The following is a 23014-nucleotide window of genomic DNA, read 5'->3' as shown; positions in this document are numbered from 1 at the left end:
ATCAGTGATGTGCTGATAAATGTTTAACAACTAGCTTTGTGGGGGAAAAGCTCTGATATATCTGTAGCATGACAATTCCCATGATGTAAATGCTTGCACCATGGCCAATTTCAAGCTACCAATGTGACTTCAATGAATGTAGAGTTTGGAAGATATACACAGTAAGTAGCATACCATACAGATAAAATAGATGTAAGTAATTGCAAAAGCATAGGTAAAAAATTACAAATGATAAATTTGAGTATTTATTAGTTTTTAAGTAACTTGTTAAATGTATATTTACATTTTTAATAGCTATTTTAACAATCAGCTCACAAAAATCCTGAAAAGTTAACAATCAGTTCTAGCAAATCAGTGGGAGCTGGCTCTAGCACATCACTGTGAAATTTTAATTAAGCAGAACATTTCTATCCAGTTAATTTTCCTATATACCCTCACCTAATCTCTTTAAGTGGAAGTCCTAACACCAGAATATGACATAAGTACTGGGAGGAAAATACTAACTCACTGTGTTTTTATTTAAAAGCAAATAAAAAACAAAACAGCAAAGCTCTATTTAAAACTGGTTTCTCTGGGGAATGATAATTTTTGTCTGTCTTAGGTTTATTGAGATAATGTTAAAAGCATGTTTTCCAATGATAGTATAATTATAGTTCAATGACACTTAGTATTTATTTAGTATTCAGATTGAATACTAAAATCCTCAAAGTATCTTAATTTATAATCAAAATGTGTATCTACTGCAGTAAAAAACTTCCTTAAGACAGAAAGATGGGTTGAAGTGATGAACATTCCTACCATCACTGTTTCAACTTTGAGAACATGCAATCCAAAGTGCATGTGACATTCTGATGAAATATGACAAAATATATGCCCCCCCTCAGAAATCAATGCAAGAAAATGGTTTTTAAAGTTATTAAATCCTATAAAACTTGGTCTGAACCAAATACTAATCAAAATACGAAACACATTGCTTCTATATCTCATTAAAATGTGTTATATCCATTGACTAAGAACTGAAATTTTACTCAAAAGGGAGACAAATGTTTTTTTCAGTTAAGTGGAATAGTATTACTGAAACTAGCCAATTAGGTTAAAAGGTTAATCAAAATTGATCTATGTGTTTCTTTTTGGGGTAAATGCCAAGTTTTTACACCCCCACCAATGGGCTTAAGAATTAAAGGAAAGAATAAAACAATAAAAATATGGCTTTGGGTGAAGATCAGAGGTCTTTATAAGGCTAATTAAAATATCACTTACAATGTTGTACTGCCTTTTCTATATATAATTTAAGAAATAATAAGTAGAAATTATGATAAATAATGATCACCAACTTGGAAAAAATTCTAAATTTGTTTTTGTGACAATTTAAAATAGTATATACATAGATGTCTCATTATATGTTAGAAATTTTATAACTTTGAAATATTTGAAGAGAATTTTCAAGTCAATTATAAACTATTTATTTACTATTTAAAATAGACATATTTAAATCAGATTGTAGAGAAGATTGAATCATAGAATAATAGTTATCTTCTCTGTTCTCTTTACCAACATCTGTAAAGAAGGTTATGGGATAATAAAGGCTGAAACAATGGAACAGCTGGAGCCTACAAAGGCTTTCTAAAATTGGAACAATAGCAGTGACGATGGAGAAGTTTACATGTCATCATGTTGACATTTTAAGCAGCAGGGATGCAGACCTTGGTCTAGGGCTGTTCTTGCCAAATTGCTCCCAAATAAGAGCAATAAAATTAATACAAAGCTACAGAAGCGTTCATTATTCTCTCTAGTTTTGTACACATATTCTTTTTTCTGTACTTAAAGCAGGATGTTTATATAATATACAAAGTAGTTTCAGAATATCTATTTTTTTTTAAATGAAAAGGGAAGGCAGGAATACTTCACAGATAAAAAATAAAGTTCATTCGTTGATCTTAGAATCAGAAATGGTTCTAAATTTTTGCCTATTTCCAAAAGCTGAAGCCACCTTCAAAAGATCAAATCTGGCACCATGAAGAATAAGGGTCACTCAAAAGAAGCATTCTTGCCGAAACTGGTTTGGCTCAGTGGGTAGAGCGTCGGCCTGCGGACTGAAAGGTCCCAGGTTTGATTCCGGTCAAGGGCATGTACATTGGTTGCAGACACATCCCCAGTAGGGGGTATGTAGGAGGCAGCTGGTCTGTTTCTCTCACATCGATGTTTCTAGATCTCTATCCCTCCCCTTCCTTTCTGTAAAGAAATCAATAAAATAATTTTTAAAAAAAGAAGCATTCTTAAAACATGTTGAGCAACAGCTTAGAAAAAATACCCTAAAGTGCTAAGTTGGAAAGTGTTATCTGAAAGGGGACGTGGCCCTGAGCGGGTCTGCTTAGGGCCAGCAGGTAGTGTGTGCGTTCTTGACTTCATGCAGGAAAGATGTCACAATTTGCGTCCAAGTGACTGAGAGGACATTTGTAAAAGCTGGGGACAGTGAAACAAGGAAGAGCCTGGCATAGAAGTAACAGGAAAGGGCTGCTTAAACTCACTAGGAAGTCAGAAAAAAAAAAAAGGGACCTTAGGGACAAGTTCAGGGGGTCAGCCCAGCTGAGCTGCCACTGCCCATTGCTCCCCTAGTTGCAAGTTTTGTGGGAACTGCTGGAGTTTAGGTGATGCATACCCATGGGAGAAGAGGAGGAAGGGAAAGCCATGTGTATATGTGCTGGGTTCTTTGTAGGGTTTTATCTCTTTCTTGCAGAGGGAATTTTAGTGGAGACCTCAGGGGAGGTTTCAGCAGAATATTCATCAGTTTTCTAGGTGTGCTCATTTGTTATCCTAATGTCTGCTGATGGGTCAGTGCCAGGGTAGGGGGTCATTAGCCACTGCAGCTGCTCCTGGTGTCCTCCACCTGGTTTTGCTGCTTTTCTGAGTCTAGAGCTGGGATAAACCCGAGGCCTTGATATTATCTCTACGGGGGGTGACCTTCCGTATCTGCTGTCAATTGCTCTGCCAGTTTGTTTAGCTATCTGCCTCAGTTTTCCCCTTCCATCCGCCAAGAAATTTTCCTAGCTTCTTACTATCCTGCCTCAAAAGGATGATATATTTAAATGTATTCTCAAATGTTAGCTAACAAACTGGTTTTAACACAATTTTCAGGCATTTCTTCTTCAACAAAAATCTGATTTTATTTTATTGGTTCAAGCAGAAATATGAATTAGTATAAATTACCAGAAATTAGTATAAATTTCTGGTCATGATACATGTCTAATAGTGAATAAATATCACTGGATAAATTCCATATATTCAAATATGATCTATTAGTGAATACAGTAAAAAGATATGAGCAAAGAGAAGCTCTTGTTTTAAGGAAATCCAAATGTCAAAAAGTTTTTTTATTAAAACAAGTTATAGAAAAGTTTTTATATAAAAATTAGCTTCTATTTCCAATATTACAAGTTTAGTGATAATTTAAAACAGATGAGATACCTAGCATAACAGTTCAAAGAACTACATTCTTTTTTTTTTTAAATATATTTTATTGATTTTGTACAGAGAGGGAGAGAGATAGAGAGTTAGAAACATTGATGAGAGAGAGTCATCGATCAGCTGCCTCTTGCACACCCACTACTGGGGATATGCCCGCAACCAAGGTACATGCCCTTGACCGGAATCAAACCCGGGACCCTTCAGTCCCCAAGCCGCCGCTCTATCCATTGAGCCAAACTGGTCTTGGCAAAGAACTACATTCTTTAATGAAAAGCCAATTCCTGTTCCACCCACTAAAAGGGCCCCAATTATTTTTTATTATAAAATTTCATTGTATAAATTATTTATGAAAATAAATGGGTCATCAATGAGGAGTGTAAACTCATGATTGAAGAAAGATAATAAAAAAAGATACACTAATTTTACTCTAAGGCAGCAAAAAACTTGAGACAAGATACCTTTTTACCGTGGCATCCCTACAATCCAGCACAGCACTTGGCATATATGGGTGATTGGTGAGTTTACTCATGCACTATGAATTTTGAACTTTCCAGGGTTTTGCACAAGCTCACTGTCATTTGGAATGTTTCAAATAAGAAACCTTATTAATATAATACTATTATTATAATTAAGTCTTTAACCCTAATACATGGAAACCCCTAAAAGACTTATTCAAACTGGCCTTTCTTGATAAAATGCATTATTTCCTAAATCTTCCCCTAGATACTAATAATCTAACCTGGAATGTTAGAAGCAGAGTAGTCCTACTTTAGTGTTTCCAATCATCTAACTCCTGACATGAAAACAATGTTTTAGGTTTGGTATCAAATATTTCACGGGAAAGAAAATTCCTGGAACTCTCAATTCATACCTCTCTGCGCAAGCTTTACACACGGTACAGGAGGAGAAGTGAGGGGGTTGGAATCTGGGTTCTAGTGCAGCTCTGCCACTTACCAGCCATGTGACTTGGGGCAAGTTCAGTTTCCTCATCTGTAAAATGGGGATACATTATCTCATTTAATACTCACAATAAACCCTGTAATGTATGTCAAAGTGTCTAGCACAGTGCCTGGCACATGGTAGGCATTCAGCAAATGTTAGTTCCCTTCCTCTTCCCTTCCTTAAGTTCTGAAAGACAATGTTCCAAATTATGCTTATACTGCATATTAATTAAAAAGCAAATAACATCCATAAATATATTTTTCCCTTGAGTTTCCCTTCTAACAAATCTAGGTAATAGAATGATTGACATGTGTGGCTCTTATTCCTTATTTTGTTTATAAATATGGCTATTAAAAACATTTATAATTTTTATTATATCCCTTTAGAGAATAAATTATTAACAGATAATATCACATAATACCCCTTTAAATGTATATAATAACTTAAAATAGATGAGGAATCACAAAAAAAAATGATATAATCTCATCAGAGTGGTAAACCCCACAATCAAAGAAGTGTTTGTTTCTTCCTAACAAAGAAATAAGAAACCTAGCCAAATGACCATCTTGATAGTTTCCAAAGTAAAAGAGTTTATCAACACACTAATGGTGATTTTATTTGCTTATGATTTGTCGATTGAGATCTCTATAGGACTGAACACATTAATGAGCAAAATAATTTTTATTTTTGGAGCTCCTACATTCATAAGTCATTTTGCTATGTGTCACTAATCCCAAGTACACTAGAGGGGCCAACAGAGGTAACGGTCATACTCAGAAGCAGAGAGCTCCTCACTTTTCTTTGTTCTCTCCCTCCCTACTCCACACCAGGTCTCCTCAAGCCCAGATCAAGATTGTCATTACCTGGCGTCTAACATTATCAAAAAGTTTCCCTCCTCCATTGCTCCACTTTTTCCAGTAAAATTAAATCCTACCTGAGTAAGACTATTTAAGCACTGAAGATTTCAAATTTGTTACAAACACAAACCACATAAAATTAAGTTGTTAATTTTTACTTTAAGTTACACATGAGTTGTGGATTAAGTGAAAATCTTAAGAGTGAAAAAAAAGTTTGTAAAAAATTATAAATATCGACATTTAAAGTTCTATATAATAAACATATTGTCCTAGGAGAGTAATAATACTCTATAAAAAATCCATTTTAAGTAGTCAAAATGATGTTAACTTCCTTTTTTTGTTTTATAAACAGTGTTAGTTTATCAACGTCAGGTGAACTTTGAGGAGCAATATAAAATGGTGTGACTAGAACCAGATACAGGCAGTCCTCGATTTACGTGGGACTCAACATACGTATGTTGTCATCTCCATTTATTAAAAAAAAAAAAAAGTTCCGTCATTTCAACTTATGTGCTTTATATTTTTTATTATTTATTTACCACAAATAAAGGTCAGGAACTGTTATCTTTAATTTTTTTTTTTTTTTTTTTTTTTTTTTTTTTACTGTGTCACTTCATTACGGCTGTAATGAATGAGTGATGTAGGTGCTTATGTAGGTGGGTTCCAACTTATGGCAAAAATTACGTTATGTCACTCCCTAGGAACAGATCTCTGATGTAACCCGAAAACCTACTTTAGTCTGAAGAGCCAAACTGGTTTACCACTTATTAGCTGTGTTAGCTTGGGAGAGTCATTTATCCACTCTGATCTGTGTTATTATATGCAAAATGAATGTAATATCTGTATATCAGGGAGACTGCATGGAAACTGATTTTCCTTATGGGTTATTTAAATACTAAAGGCCCGGTGCACGAGATTTGTGCACTGGGGGAGGAGGGGTCCCTCAGTACAGCCTGCACCCTCTCGCAGTCAGGGACCCCTGGGGGATGTCCGCCTGCCAGCTTGGCACGATCCTCTGGAGGATGGGGCCTAAGCTGGCAGTCAGATATCTCTCTTGCCGTCCAGGGCTCTCCCAGTCCGGGGCCCTCGCTCCTTACCGCCCACTTGCAGTGGAGGTGGGAGCTGCTGCTGTGCTCGCCAGCCATGGGCCCGGCTTCTGGCTGAGTGGTGCTGCCCCTGTGGGAGCACACTAACCACCAGAGGGCTGCTCCTGCGTTGAGCATCGGCCCCCTGGTGGTCAGTGGGCATTATAGTGACCAGTCATTACACCATTCAGCCGATTTGTATGTTATGCTTTTCTTATATAGAATGGTTTCCTCAGTGAGGCTTACTCTGACCCTTCAACCTATATTACTTGTGGGTCTTTAAGATCTGATAGTTTCTTTGATAGCTCTTACCGCATTTATATTTATTTTTATTTGTAACATTAAATGATTTTTTATTTTAAAGTTTACATAAATGCAAAGTATTATTTTATTAGACTAATAAAACTGGGAAAAGTAAAACAACTGTCCCAAATTATCTTTCATTAAAAATTTTTCAAAAATAGTGGGAAAATAGCATAATGGCAATTTCATACAGATTTGGAATACTATTGAAACTTATGACTCATATTTCCACTTCCAACATGATTATAACTTGCCTTACTACCAACTTCAAGAAGCTATTACAACTGTTACAAATCATTCTTTTATATGAAAATATCCAAAAAAAAACTTTTCCTCTCACAAAGGTGAAATGTATATCCCTGTATTCCTATTCTCATGCATCAAATATTAACTAAGATACTATTTTTCAAATTTGAATTAATTGGAATGTATGTTTTTAATAGTTAGATGTCCATGCTGAATACTACTTCTGAGTTTTTTAGACTCAGAGACGAAAAGATAAAGAGTTAGGCTCTTAACATCAGCTTATAAATAAAGCCAAAACTATTTCTAATAAAAATGTAAATTATATCCAACAGAATGATATAATTCTGTAAACTATAAATATTTCCTTTTCACATTCAATTCAATGATCCTATAAGTAAGTGCTCATAAAAAACTTTCACAGGCCAGTCATTGTTAGGAGCCTAATTTTGGTCTAGATCATTTTTTTAAACTGTAAGATGTAGACCATTGGTGAGTTATAAAAATAATTTCTTGGGTCAAGAATAGCATTTTTAAAAAGGAAGTAGAAAAGTATGAATACATTACATATATTAAGGATAAACATTATTTTTAAATGGATTTTATACAAAAGTAGGGTACACACACACACACACACACACACACACACACACATCTACCACATCATGATATAAATGTGGGGCACGGTAAAAAAGTTTGCAAGCCAATAATCTATCAATCCACCTCAAAATACAAACAAACAAAACAAGAGGCAGTGTCCTTTCCACTTTCAAGCAGCATTTCAAATGGAACTGATTGTGTCAGAGCTGACCAGGTTTCCAAAAACAATGATTTTCAAAGGCACAATGAGGTCTAGTAAAAAAAAAGTTTGACATTTTAAAGTTTCAGCATTTAGAAAACTTTGAATTGAAAGGGTAAATCATGAATAAGCATTATGGGTGATGTTCATTTATTTACAAGCAATAGTTTAAAAGCTGCAAATTTTTACCTTAAAGATTCATCTTTAAGTATATTCTGAGTATTTTCAAATAATTTTATTTTTTCTTTGATTTTCTATCACGCTTAGAGAAGTCAAATGGTAAATTGAAAGGCTTAGTTAAGAAAGATATAAACAAACTAATCACTTTTAGAAAATGAATATATGCACAAAATGCATTTGGTTCTAAAATCATATGACATGCAGTATTTGTATTCATCTTATAATACATTTGCCATTTGAGAACTTCTGCAATCTATAACATCACTAAAACTTTACAAAACTTATTTGAGAAAAACAATAGCTCAAGATAATTTTAAAAACAATTTAATACCGGTGTTACTTGCTCAAGACAACGGAATGTTTCTATCTAGGAAGAGGACCTGAGACCCACTTGTGAGCAAGCTGTTTACAATTATCCATTCTTCATGAATTCAAATGCAATTCAGTACTGGGTAAGAAATAAAGCACCACTCAATAAACAAAGTTGCAACGACATAAAGGACATTAGCGACTAAATCAGAAGCATTACCTATGACTAAGAAAACCAAACCACAGAAAGCATTACAAATAACAGGTTTAAAGAATGTGGTCTGAGGGCGATTTCAAACATGCGCTTCCCTGCCTGTGCATTAGAGGGCGCCGTGAATAGTAAATCCCGCAGAGAGGTGGGGTGAGGGTGCCAGGGCCCGGAGCCCACCTCTTCCAGCACCTGTGGCCACGGGAGTGGTGCAGGGCTCTGGGGGATCTGCCCACAAACGGGCGGTGCCAGCTTTCTAAAGTAAATACTTACCTGCAGAGAAACCCTAAAGTGAGGCTTACAAATCAAGCTACTCAGTCCAAGAGCGATCTCAGAGACAGGCAAGCCAGGAGCTAGTTAACAGCCTCAAACAGTAACAGCGCTCTGCTCAGCTCGATGGAGCCGAAAGGAACTGACTCAATCACAACCTGACTCGGTGCTGACGTAAATGCGCAGTCCGCTTGGAGTTTAACTTTTCCACTTTCCTGAGGAACCTCGATTCCAGGAAATGCAGTGACGTCAGCCCTTTGAACTCCATTAGAGAGGAACAGACCATTTTAGACACTCGAGCAAAGAAACAAGTCGATACACAAACGCTGGTCTGCTTTGGAGCTACGTTGCACACAGCCACGGAATCGGAAGCTTGGCTTTTTTACAAATTGAACCGTATGTATGTTTAACTTGTAGCTGCACTGGATATGTAACAGGTTGCAGATGAAGTAACAGCTTATTTTAGTGAAGCAGAAAGAGAGAACTGCCTTGGATCAAATAATACTGAGCACAGAACCAATTACACTAAGATGCCTGTGTACTGAATAGATATAAAATTCCTCAGCTACTAGAAAAGCAATACTTTTGAAATACTCAGAGGTCCGTAAGTATTTTTTCAAAACTTCCAAAGTAATTTTACAGAATTTAAATCTTTATCTGAAGTTCTTACCGGTTTCATCTCCAGTTACAGCCATGATGGGTTTCTGCATACAGAACTGCCCTGTTCCTCCTCTCACAGGCCAACACAAAGTGTTCCAACTAGCAAGCATGTGCAGTTATAAGTGGCAGTATTGACATCACAATGACATCACTAGCCTATCACTGCCATCAATCTGCTTTGTCACAGATGGGCTCACTGAAACCAAAGCCCTTATAAAAAGACTGTAATAAACCATCAACTGCTATTGTTTCTATTTTTTCATAAAAATCTGTTGAAAAGGGCTCTGACAAAAAAAAAAAGTCTCATTAGCATTAAAAGTTACCTGCTTGTTTCTTATGGGGCTACTTTATTATTGTGCTGTCCAAGGTTTCTAGGTAAACAAAGGGGGCATTAGCCCTTTGGAGGACAAAAAACGTGGAGATTTAAAAAGTAAACAAGTGACAATCAGCACAGAGAGATGCTGTGAAATACACAGAAATGTATTTTGCAGACACTTCTAGATTCGCCAAGTAAGAAATAACTAAAACAACAAAAGAATAAAAAAAGAAATACCTAACGACCATTGTTTTCTTGTAACACATTTCTACTTGCAACACCAGAAAATCCAACTGTTCCGAAGAGAATTTGCCAATTTCACTTGAAAGGAATAAATACTAAAATTTTAAAAATTCAAATATAGTGTTATATAACCCATAAATATTAAATTGAACCATATGAACTTGCTCATATTTGACCTTTTTGGCCCACAAAAAAACAGAAATTTGATGTGGCTCAATCTAATATATAATTTTACTAAATTAAAATCCCTTGAAAAGATTTTTGTGACATTTAAAAATTCATAAATAAATCATAATTACTATTTGTAAAATTTAAAAATATATCCAATTTTATTCACTTAATGAGGGTTTGGTACATGGAGAGCTGGATCACTATAAATTTAATAAGTCCAAGGTTAGACACAATATTGGTACCTGTTCAATAGTATAGCACCACAGCCTAAGGAAAAAAATGATTTGCATCTCTACAGCACAAAAGTTGCATGTCACTGAGAACTTTTACCTTCATCAGTGGGGCTGTACAAAGTCCAGTCCCTTGTATGCTTAGAATTCAAGCTGACCTTAGTCAATGAAAGGTCATTCCAATACATTTTTTTAATCCTCACCTGAGTATTTTTTCCCATTGGTTTTTTTTAGGAAGAGTGAGGGGGAAGTGGGGAGAGAAAAGCATTGATGTGAGAGAGACATGCTGATTGGCTACCTCCTGCAATCGCCCTCACCAGAGCCAAAATCACCTCGACAGGGCCAGGGAGCCAGCCTACAATCAGGGTACGTGCCCGTGACCAGGAATCCATGGGAGTTGAACCTGCAATCCTTCAGTCTCTGGGCCCACGCTCTAACCACTAACCAAACTGACCAGGGCCCACTACAATTTTGCCTTATTCAGTGAAGCACCTTCTAGTAAAGGCAGGGACTTGACACTCAGATGCTAAGGAAGAGAAACATCAGGAAGGACCCATTACCAGTAATTCTCCAGAGCACACGAACTGAAGATGTCCTGCTAGAGGCTCTATAAAGGACTCTGCCGTCACAGCCATGCCTCAGGGTTTGGATCTAAGAATACTAGTTGGTTTTATTTCAGAAAGTTCAGATTATTCTCAATATTTCTTTACATTGGCACTTAGGTGCTCAATAAATATTAGTGTAAAAAAAGGGTCAAGAAGAAAAGGAAAGAGGGAGGTTGGATGCTTGGTTGGCTACTATTAGTAAAGTTTTAATAAATTCCCTACACCCAATAAACTCAGTTAATCATCACACAGAACTAATAACATTTTCACCAGAGAAAGAGTATTTCATTTTCATTCAGTAAATTGCTACTGAATATTCATCATACTAGAGGCCTGATGCTGCACGAAGATTCATGCAAGAATAGGCCTTCCTTACCCTGGCTGCTGGCACCTCCTTCGCTCTGGCCAGATCCGCCTCCCTTCTTATTAGCTGTGTGCACCGCCATCTTTGTTGCAGAGTAATGGTCAATTTGCATATTCTGTCTTTATTAGATAAGATGCCAGGGACTGTGCTGGGGACTAAAAATCCCTGTCCACACAGAAGTTACCATCTAGGCAGGACCCTGAGGGTCACAATTCAGTGATATATGCCCTGAGAAGTTACAGTGGGAACTGCAAGAGGTGACCTAAGCCAGATGTGCTCAGGGGAAGTGCTATCCAAGATGAAACAAGAACAACGCCTCAGGGGAAATGGCTATGTGTGAAGGCCCTAGAGAGGAGAAAGGGCACAGCTAAGCCAGGAAATGAAAGAAATTCAGCATAAGAGCTGAGAGGGAGGAAGTAAGGCCTCGATCAAACAGAGATTTGGCCATGATAAGGATTTTGACTAACAAGTAATAACATTTGTTGAAGGGTGTTGAGCCAGAGGCTAACATGATTAGATGTGAATTTTAGAAATACCACTCTGAATTACAGAATTAAGAGTATAATGGAGAAAGGGAAATGTTGGATGCAGATAATTGTGTTTTTAAGAAATATTAGCTCCTAGAATCAGTGGAAAGGATAAAGAAAGAGAGTCTAGCTGAACTTTCATGAACAATTACAAAAAAATAAAAATAAAAAAAAAAACCAGGCAGAGAAGGGATATGCTATCTCTGGCATGATTAGGAAAATCGGTACACTGCTCCACAGCTACCAGCTTCAGGCCAGACACCTGGCAGACCAAAGTCTGCTGCAGGAATCCAGGTCAGAGGGGACAGAAGCTGGAACTGGGATTATAACAGTGGGGGTGGAGAGGATAAATGATTTGGCAGGAGGAAAAATTAATGGAGAAGGTGAGGGAGAGTAAGACATGACATCCAGATTTCTGGATTGAAGCTACAGAATGGACAGAACCCATTACGGAAATAGAGTAAACAGGAGAGTTGGGGTAGGAAGTGGATGTGAAGTTTGGGATTTTAAAAGCCAGAGATGTGTGAGGTATATCTAAGTAGCCAGTTGGAGTCAGGGGACATAGTCATGGTGAACTGAACTGAAGCCATGGCAGGGATAAGTTCAACCTGGGACAGTACACAGATGGAAGTTGGTCCAGGATGCAACCTGAGGAACACCACGAACACTCAGGAGACGGGCAGAGGAAGGTTAGACCAATAAAGGAGATGAAAGAGAGGCAGGAGAGATAGAAGGAAAAATGGTAAGAATGCGGTATCAGAGAAGTGAAGGAAGCAGAGGTCAACAGGGTGAAATACTGCGGAGACACCAATCAAGATAAGATCTGAGATCTCAAAAATAAATCGCTGTGACCTTTCAATGGGATAAAAAGAGTAAGACACAATTCCCACTGACATGTTTCACACAAAATTAGAACTTGGCCATCATTATTATTTTTTTAATATATATTTTAATTGATTTCAGAGAGGAAGGGAGAGGGAGAGAAACGTCAATGAAGAGAATCATTGATTGGCTGCCTCCTGCACTTTACTTACTGGGAATTGAACCCACAACTTGGCATAAGTCCTTGACCGGAATATAACCCAGGACCCCTGAGTCCACAGGCTCATGTTCTATCCACTCTGCCAAACCGGGTAGGGTAACCATCATTCTTTTTAAAAAGAAAAAAAGGAAAGGAAAAGAGGCAAGACAAGGAGAAAAAGAAAACAAGAAGAATCAAGATGGGAAGGGAAGAATCAAAATATCTTATTTGTACCTGATATAAATATTCACATAGTATCACATAGATTAAAAAAGAATCAGTATACTATTAAAATAATTAAAGTTTCAAAGGTTAACAGGCAAGATACTTTAAAAAATTAGTAATATTTTCTACACCACAACAACTAGGAAATATAATAAAAAGGTATCATTTAAAATAGCAGCAAAAACCTGGATATGTTAGTAGCATGGTAACTATAGTTAATAATATTGCTTGTATATTTCAAAGTTACTAAAAAGTAGATATTAAAAGATCTCATCACAAGAAAAACAAATTTGTAATTATGTGCAGGGATAGATGTTAATTAGATCTACTGTGATGGTCATTTATTGTGACATATAAATGTCAAATTATTATGTTGTACACCTAAAACTAATATCATGTGATATGTCAATTATCTATATAATAAAGAGGTAATATGCAAATTGACCCTCACACCCTCTTATTGGCTGCTTATGACCAGGCAGTCAGGGGGGTTAGTGAGGGATGACCAAACAACTGAACAGCAGGCTGCGTGGGGCAACCAGACCAGTGGGGGGGAAAGGGGCAGTTGGTGGTGACCAGGCCAACAGTGGGGGCAGTTGGGGGCGACCAGGCTGGCAGGGGCAGTAGTTGGGGGAGATTAGGCTGCGGGGGGGTGGGGAGGGGCGCAACTAGGCCAGCAAGGGGGAGGCAGTTAGGGGCGACCAGGCAGGTAGGTAGGTGAGCGATTAGGAGTCAGTGGTCCAGGATTGTGAGACAGATGTCCGACTGCTGGTTTAGGCCTGATTCCCAGGATCAGGCCTAAACCACAGTCAGACATCTCCCAAAGGGTCATGGATTGGAGAGGGTGTAGGCTGGGCTGAGGGTACCCCCCAACCCCCTGCCCTGTGCATGAATTTCGTGCACTGGGCCTCTAGTACCTCAATAAAAAAAGAAATACTTAAGTTCTCGCTAAATTAATCTATAAATAAAATAAATCTCATCATTGGTTTATATTATTATTTAAAAACTAAAATGTATTCCAAATGCATATGAAAAAATAATGGTTTACAAAAGGTAAATCAGCACTTTAAAAAGACAAAAAAAGAGGAACTTGTTTTGTGAGATAATAAATCGGCATGATACTGGCATAAAGAAAAAGAGACCAACGGTACAAAATACAGAGTTGTGAAACAGATCCAAGTATACATGAGAACCTATTGTATAATTAGATTGCCCCATACATAATGGAAAAGGGGGAAAAGTGGCTCCATGTGTAGAGAAAAAATAAAAATAGATCCCTGCCTAATACTGAGGTGAACCTCAGGTGAATTAGGGACCTAAATGTGGAAGGTAAAACTATGAAGCTAATAAAATTTATGTAGAAAAATAGATAGGTGGCTTATGGAAGGAAAAAAGTTCTCAAATAAACCCTAAAAGGACAAAACTTGTGTATTATCTATGCAAAACAAAAAACAATTTAAAAAAAAACTCTCATTGTTAAAGTATCAAGTTTGTGGTGGTGTTTTCATACTTAAATATTTAGAAGAAATGATTATTCTTTATGATTATCCATCCCATCTAATAAAAGAGTAATATGCAAATTAATCATTACTCTGCTACACCCATTGGGAGCGAGTATGCAAATTAACCCCAACCAAGATGGCTGTGGCCACTGACTGAGCAGGAGGGAGGCTTGGGTTTCCCTGGTGATGGAGGCCTGATCTCAGTGAGATTGGGCCTAAACAGGCAGTGGGATTGGGCCTAAATGGGCAGACCCAGGCCTCCACTCCAGGCTACAAAGTTTCAATTATAGAAAAATAAATTCCAGTAGAAATGGCTGCAGCCACAGAGCGAGCAGGAGGCTTGGCTCCGCTTCAGGCTACAAAGTTTCAATTGTAGAAGGTAAATAAACCCCAGATACCAGGGTCTTCGCTTGGGTCTCCAGGGGGCGTAGCAGGCCTGCAAACTACCACAGGCCCCTCACCCAGGCAGCCCCACGCCCCACCCTGATCCAGGACACCCTTCAGGGCAAACCAGCTGGTCCCCACCCATGCACCAGGCCTCTATCCTACCTAATAAAAGAGTAATATGCAGATTGACCATCACTCCAACACACAAGATAGATGCTCCCATGTGGTCAAGAATCCTGCCCCCATGTGGACACAAGATGGCCAGCAGGGGAGGACAGTAGGGAGGGACCAGGCCTGCAAGGGCAGGCAGTTGGGGGTGATCAAGCCTGCAGGGGAGGGCAGTTAAGGGTGACCAGGCCGGCAAAGGAGGGAAATTGGGGGTGACCGGGCTTGCAGGGAAGGGCAGTTGGAGGGGACCAGGCCTGCAGTGGAAGGCAATTAGGAGTGACCAGACCTGCAGGGGATGGCAGTTAGGGGTGACCAGGCTTGCAGGGGACAGTAGTTAGGGGCAAACAGGCTGGCAGAGGAGCAGTTAGGCATCAATCAGGCTGGCAGGGGAGTGGTTAGGGGCAATCAGGAAGGCAGACAGGCAAGCAGTTGGTAGCCAGCAGTCCTGGATTGTGAGAGGGATGTCCAACTGTTCTCAGTGGGATCGGGCCTAAACAGGCAGTCAGACATCCCTCGAGGGGTCCCAGATTGGAGAGGGTGCAGGCTGGGCTGAGTGACACCCCTCCTCCATGCACGAATTTCATGCACCAGGCTTCTAGTTTAAATATAAAAGGTTCATGAGTATGAGGCAAATATACAGTCCCCAACTGAAGATAGTTTGTTTATAATTTTTGATTTTACAATGGTGAGAAAGTGACACTCATTCAATAGAAACTATACTTGGAATTTGAATTTTGATCTTTTCCACAGCCAGTGATGTCAGGTTCAATCCTTTCTCCTGATGCTGGGCAGGTGCAGTGAGTCCCAGCTCCCAGTTAGCCAGGGGATCACAGGGTCTATTGTGTTCGTTGTGTAACATGATTGTGCCCAACTGTGTCTAATGTGCCTAACTGAGCACATTTAAGGTAAGCTCAGCTAAGCTATGATGTTCAGTAGGTTAGGTGTATTAAATGCATTTTCAACTTACTATATTTTCAATTTACGATGGGCATTTCAGGATGTAATCCCACCGTAAGTCAAGGAGCACCTGTAATGGGTGGCTTTAATATACATTTAAAAGAAAACATTAGAGTATTGAGTAAGTAATATATATTTTTTTTATACACCATAAATGCTAGCACTTCAGTTCTTCATACACTTTTATTACAGTCCACATTAACCTTCAAAATACCTAGGAGTAAAGCTAATTAATAAGATATATCTATATCTATATCTATATCTATATATATAGATATTATAATCTGCTCCTCTCACCAACCACTTGGAAGATTTTCAAACTAAACGAACTAATAACATTCCTCTTAAAATTAGTGCTATGTCATAAATCCTCAGTAAATGGTCCAAAAAGAATAGAATTAAATTTAAAATGCAGAATTTTGAAATTTATAATAAACAGTTATTATAAGCATAACTGAATGACATTAAAATAATATATAACTCTAATTTAATTGAAATCTTGGGTTCCGCCGGGACCGGTTTGGCTCAGTGGATAGAGCGTCGGCCTGCGGACTGGGGAGTCCCGGGTTCGATTCCGGGCAAGGGCATGTACCTTGGTTGCGGGCACATCCCCAGTGGGGGTGTGCAAGAGGCAGCTGATCGATGACTCTCTCATTGATGTTTCTAACTCTCTATCCCTCTCTATTCCTCTCTGTGAAAAATCAATAAATATATTAAAAAAAAAAAAAAAAAAAAGAAATCTTGGGTTCCCCTAAAATACTTAGGGCTACCATACAGCTGCTTTATTTCATTACTATGAGCTTCCATAAGAGGTAGATCAAGTACCTCAGAATTCAACTATATTAATAACAGTCTAAAGAAAAAAAATTACCAATTGTTTTGAAATGAGGGATCTACAAGACTTAAGTATAAGAGTTTGGGAAAGGCCCAAATTCAGTGCATAATAGACTGGATACTCAAATCTTTATAGTCTAGGTAATAAACATGTATTAGGTACATATATAACCCTCAAATAAAAGATTCTTAATTAAAGAATTCACTCAGACGTTCAACTCCATTTTTTCGTCATGCTACTTTGAATTTAACTTTCCTTGAGAGCCAGTAAAACCTGCTAAAAACAAAATTCATATCATTTATTTAACTTTTTTAATATACTAAAATAATTCTTCTTCAAGCCATTAAGTGCTTCTCTTCCTCCCCACCCCCATCCCATCCCATCTACTTTCTGTATATTTCAGAAAACTATAAAATCACCACTAAATGGTGTGGTATAGAAATCTACAGGTATTCTAAAGGTATCAGATTAATAAAATATACCTTGAACAACAACCTGGCTGCCTGGGACAAAGAACTGCTGTGTGCCATCAGCTGACTGTGCTGCATATTGTACAATTGCAGCACCTGGTGGAGGAGCTCCTGAATTTGTCATTGTTAATGCCTGTAGTCCCTGTACACCATCAGATCCTGGGTTAGAAATCTGGATTGTTCCACCTTGGGCTATAGCAACTTAACAGAAAAAGAAAAGAAATATTAGATAATTTCAAGCTTCATTTTTAATAATCTCATATTGGAAGAATATATTCTGGATCTACATGTTTATTACCAATATTCTCAATTTACCATATTTCTCTATGTTAAATTGATAAGGAGATCCTCTTCACAGGACAATATCCTTTTTTAAAAATATATATTTGTATTTATTTCAGAGAAGAAGGGAGAGAGAGAGAGAAACATCAATGATGAGAGTCACTGATCGGCTGCCTCCTGCACATCCCCTATTGGAGATTGAGCCCTCAACCCAGGTATGTGCCCTTGGCCAGAATCAAACCCGGGACTCTTCAGTCCACCGGCCAATGCTCTATCCATTGAGCCAAACCAGCTAGGGCCAAGGGCAATATTCTGAAAAGGCTCCTAAGTACTTGAAAATAACTTATATTCAGAACTAATTAAAATATATAGAGCTCATGGAGCCTTCCTCTTCTCTGGCATCCACCTAACTAAATTATTTAAGAAGAGAAGAGATACATCTAGGGAGAAAGTCCAGCTTCAAGGGAGAGATAGAAACATAGATGAGAGAAAATCATCCATCCGCTGCCCCCTGCACGCCCCCTATTGGGGATCAAGCCCACAACCTAGGCATGTGCCCTGACCAGGAATTAAACTGGGAATTGAACTGTGACCTCCTTGTTCATAGGTCAATCCTCAACCACTGAGTCACATTGGCTAGGCCCTTTCAGATATTTTTAGATATAAACAGCATTCTTTTAACATTTAAGAAATAGTCAGTGAAATTCCATTGAGCATTATAAATACAATGAATTTGTACCTTTATTCAACTAACTACTTTTCTAATTTATCATCAGAAAAAAATAGCTTTTCATAGAACATATATTTTGTTTTTTAAAGCTCAAGTCTACAAAACTGTAGCCTTGACTATTTTGACTATAACAGGAGAATCCTGAAATATAAAATATTGAGTTGGGCCAAAACCGGTTTGGCTCAATAGATAGAGCATCAGCCTTCGGACTGAAAGGGCCCGGGTTCAATTCCAGTCAAGGGCATGTACCTTGGTTGCGGGCACATCCCCAGTGGGAAGTGTGCAGGAAGGCAGCTGATCGATGTCTCTCTCTCATCGATGTTTCTAACTCTCTATCCCTCTCTCTTCCTCTCTGTAAAAAAAATCAATAAAATATATTTTTAAAAAAACCAACCAAACAAAAAAAAATATTGAGTTGGAAAGGACCTTAAAAGATACTATATTGAAACAATTTGTGTTACAACATTAACCTCTACACCCAGTGTCTTAAATAACTAACTCAGCTAATAGCAACAACTATGAGGATTTCCTCTAAATACTGAGACTTGCCAGTCATGTTTAAAAATTAACATATTAACTGAAAGTTTCAAAGGAATAAATGACCAAGTGAAATGTTTTTAAATGTCAAATAGACAAATCTAAGTACATTTGAGAGTTACGTATGACTATGTTTTAAACACTAGAGATTAAGTGGAATCAATAGCTATCATATATATATATATATATATATATATATATATATATATATATATATTTATATATATATATATATATTTTTTTTTTCTCTGAAATATATATATTTCAGAGAAAAATGAAAAGGGAAGTTAGAAACATCATTGATGAAAGAGAGTCATCAATCAGCTGCCTCCTGCATGCCCCAACTGGGAATGAAGTCTGGAATGCAGGCATGTGCCCCAACTGGGTATTAAACCATGATCTCCTGGTTTATAGGTCGATGATCAACTACTGAGCAACACAGGCCAGGCCTATCTTTTTTTTTATCACATAAACTAGCTAACTAGTTTTTAGAATGAAGAAAAAATAGCACATCATCAGAATAAGGCAATACCAATAAACCAATGTACTAGTAAATACCTTACAGGAATGTTACAGTAGCATCTAAACAATACTCTGAACATTTCCAAGTCATTCCCCAATATTTTAACAGTATCTAAGCAAAGGGCCACTAAGTGATGAAGTGATCCTATAAACCTGTCAGAACTATTGGAAAGAGTGACAATAATAAATCTTTAATCCTTTGACATAAGGTTCTAGGACCTTACACAAAAAGATGGGTGACCATTTTTTAAAGAGTTCAACATAGATACACTCTTCGTGTTTTAGTTCACTGACAGACCACTATTAGAATAGGACTGACAGAAACTGAAGAATCAGTTATGAAATATCAAGATAGCAGAGGTTAAGAAACTCTGATATAACATCACTTTATCTGGTTCATCCACAGCATTATATTCTGTACACATTTTAAAAACAAGATTTCATCACGACTTTCCAAAGATTTCAAGGGTCTCAAGATTCACCTCTTTCAATGAAAGGGTTTGGGAGAGATTTAACCATATCTATCTTCTTAAAAGAGAAGTACAGTATGAAAAAGAACAGATGCTTCCTAAACCTTCATGTGGGGGAATAAATTTTGTTATCATACATTTGAATGTATGATTTCAGCTGATAATTAGTTTGATGTCATAGAAATAGTGCTTTGAGAAAGAAAGTAGTAATGTAACTACACTGTATAAGAAACACAGGCCTAGTGTTAACCTAAATTTTAAAAGCCGAAATAAGACAAAACAAGCATTTATTTGGGGTCAAAGAATTGTAATTTGAGGTGCAGTTTCAGGCAGAAACTCAAATAGTGTCCCAAATACAGGGTGAAAGCAAGAAGTTTTTATGAGAAAAAGGAAAGGAATAATTATATGAAAAGAAAAAAAAAATCATATTAGTACTAATAAGCTGAGTTACTATTGCTGATTCTATCTTCAGATAGAAAGTCTACAGTCATTACTCCTTGTGATCAGTCTGTTCTGCTGACTTTATAACTGTAAAACAATAGAGGTTTGGCCCAGTCAGTCCAAAATTTCAAGAAACACATGGAGCAAGACAGTTCCTCTTGAATGGCTGCTTTGGCTCCATTTTAAAATGGCCTCATTCCTGCCATTTTTCACACTAACATATAACAGGCACCCAATATGATAAATGGATTCCTCATTTCCTCAAGACAGACTGTGTTATAAACAACTTAAGCCACTTAAGGATCTAGGAGAGTTAAATTAAGTATGGTTTCAAATTCTGATAATAGAACTTAATTTTTAATGTCAATGATTAGTTTTTGAACTGGTAAAAAATCTGAGGTGACAGTAGTTACTTCCAAAGATAAGAACTACAAAATAGAGACCGGTTTGGCTCAGTGGTAGAGCGTCGGTCTGCGGACTGAAAGGTCCCAAGTTCGATTCCGGTCAAGGGCATGTACCTTGGTCGTGGGCACATCCCCGGTAGGGGGTGTGCAAGAGGCAGCTGGTCGATGTTTCTCTCACATCGACGTTTTTAGCTCTCTATCTCTCTCCCTTCCTCTCTGTAAAAAATCAAAATATATTTTTTTTAAAAAAAGAACTACAAAATAGGTAGATAACAAAAACCCTTGCTTTCTTTATTTTTTTCAAAGTTTTATTTATTTTTTCAACCCTCTCCTCCCCTCCCCCTTTTCTGTCAATATTTCCCCATAGTTCCAATGAAAATTTGTTGCTTTCACACTGTGAAAGCTGGTATATCAAGAATTTGTTACTCTCATCACTTTGTTTTTGGGTTAAGTCATTATAGAATTAGATGTGAAAAGCAAAAGTTGAATAGACACACAAGGTGGCTCTAAGGGGACCACATTTCTCCTGGTAAGTCTGGTACTTCTGCCTTTTATTCTTCTATAACAAAGGTACTCTGAACTATGGCATTATCAAATGAGAGAGGGCCTTCCCACTTCAAATGTCACCTCTCATTTGACAATAAACAGGATTCCCCAGGGCTTCAGGACGCTGGAAATAGGCTTGCTTGTACATATGTGTGTTCAAAAGATTTCAGAGAATGTTTCAGATTACAAAACATTCAAGATAGTTTAATGTGATTTCAGCAAACAGTCATTGAGATAAATAATGGGAAAATCTAAGATGAAATCAGCTGAATGAGTTCAGTGCAATCTTTTGTTTAGCTCCTTTAAAAAAACCTTAAAGGAATTTTCTAGCAAGAATTTTGTGCCACCTATTTCCCCTGCCCACTCATCTCAAACTTTTTTTTTTTTAAATTTAGTTTGGAGTATTTCCAGGCAAATTTCAGATATCACATTTGATTAATCATTTTTAAATAAAATGTTTGGCCCATAACAAATCCATTAGTAACCAATAAAAATAAAATGCCTTTGTATTTCCCACTAATTTTACTTTGGGGACCTAAGCTTTATTAATGCTTTCTTAGACTGACACATGCAACTGAAGCATAATGCTCATTCCTATGCCCACACTGATATGAGCAATGAAGAGTCCACATTGATCTATGAATATTACTTGGAACTCAAGCAGAAGTAAAATTGTTCTTTTATTTTGAACTATATGCATACTTACTTTCCTCTTTTAAGTAATCCTTAATAACATTACAGTTTCATAAAATATCTAAATTGAATTAAAAATGAATAACTAGATTATATATTCAACTAAATTCTACTCCAATGTCCAATATTAACTTGTTCAAGCCTGTTAGTATGTTATCTGCTCATAGTAGTGGTGGGTAGAGGTTAAGCTCTATTGCTCTAGTTGTTCTGGGAGATACCTACCTTCCCCCATCCCAAATCTCAGGTTAGCTATACCACATAATTAAGTGGGGCACTCTATATGCACCAGTTGAATGTTGGACACACTGATCTTTCATTAAGAAAGAGATTGTTTAGGTAAAGTGTAATTCATTAATTTACTAAGTTATTTTTCTACTACATTAGTTCTAGTGGTTACACAATGTTTTTATATATATACCCTTATATGGCATGGTATTAGTCTCAAATCAGTATTAACCCAAGTATGATTTCCCCATCTCCAATCCATCATTTAGCACAGTAACCAAGATGCTATCATATCAACTAATCCAAGCAATTAACTATTTTAAAATTCCTATTATACAAAACCATGTTTTAAAAATATGCTATTTCTACTATTCATTGCCATTAAGGACTTCTCTCCTAAAACTATTAATATCATTGTATAGAATATAATTCTTATAGGATGAAAATTCAAAAATTTTGATTTTTTAAAAAAGTTTAATTAAAAGATATTCTAAAGCCTTGCAAAATCAATAAAAGACAAAAAGAAAGATAAATAAGGGTAGAAAACAAGGAAAAAAGTTCATGAACAAATAAGGAAAAAGAATTTATTTAAAATTTCATCTGACTGCCCTAACCGGTTTGGCTCAGTGGATAGAGCATCAGGCTGCATCCAGCCAAGGGCACACGCCCAGGTTGCAGGCTTGATCCCCTGTAGGGGGCGTGCAGAAGGCAGCCAATCGTTGATTCTCTCTCAACATTGATGTTTCTATCTTTTTCTCCCTCTCCCTTGCTCTCTGAAATAAATAAAAACATATTAATTTTTTTTAAATCAAAAGAAGATAA

General features: G+C 37.2%; 1 protein-coding gene across 29 annotated transcripts in view; it reads right to left on the bottom strand.

Moving 5' to 3' along the window:
* Positions 1-23014, bottom strand: part of CREM (cAMP responsive element modulator) — a 96398-nt gene that overhangs the window by 8211 nt on the left and 65173 nt on the right. For 8 of the 29 annotated variants that reach the window (XM_045586387.1, XM_036454449.2, XM_036454475.2 and 5 more), the window contains 2 exons: positions 17355-17543; positions 4420-4455 (listed from right to left, as the gene is read on the bottom strand). The exons of 5 other annotated variants lie outside the window; for them this stretch is intronic. In XM_045586387.1, coding sequence (XP_045442343.1) covers positions 4420-4455; positions 17355-17543 — 225 coding nt within the window. Of the gene's footprint in view, positions 1-4419; positions 4456-4493; positions 4594-8403; positions 8471-8664; positions 8848-9331; positions 9438-17354; positions 17544-23014 lie in introns of those variants that run through there. 16 more of the 29 variants (XM_036454483.2, XM_036454460.2, XM_036454477.2 and 13 more) reach the window with 10 other exon arrangements.

Source organism: Pipistrellus kuhlii, unplaced genomic scaffold, assembly GCF_014108245.1.
Source record: "Pipistrellus kuhlii isolate mPipKuh1 unplaced genomic scaffold, mPipKuh1.p scaffold_m20_p_1, whole genome shotgun sequence".
Classification (NCBI taxonomy): Eukaryota; Metazoa; Chordata; class Mammalia; order Chiroptera; family Vespertilionidae; genus Pipistrellus; species Pipistrellus kuhlii.
Note: the sequence above shows the minus strand (reverse complement) of the source record. Positions and strands in the feature narration are given on the sequence as shown.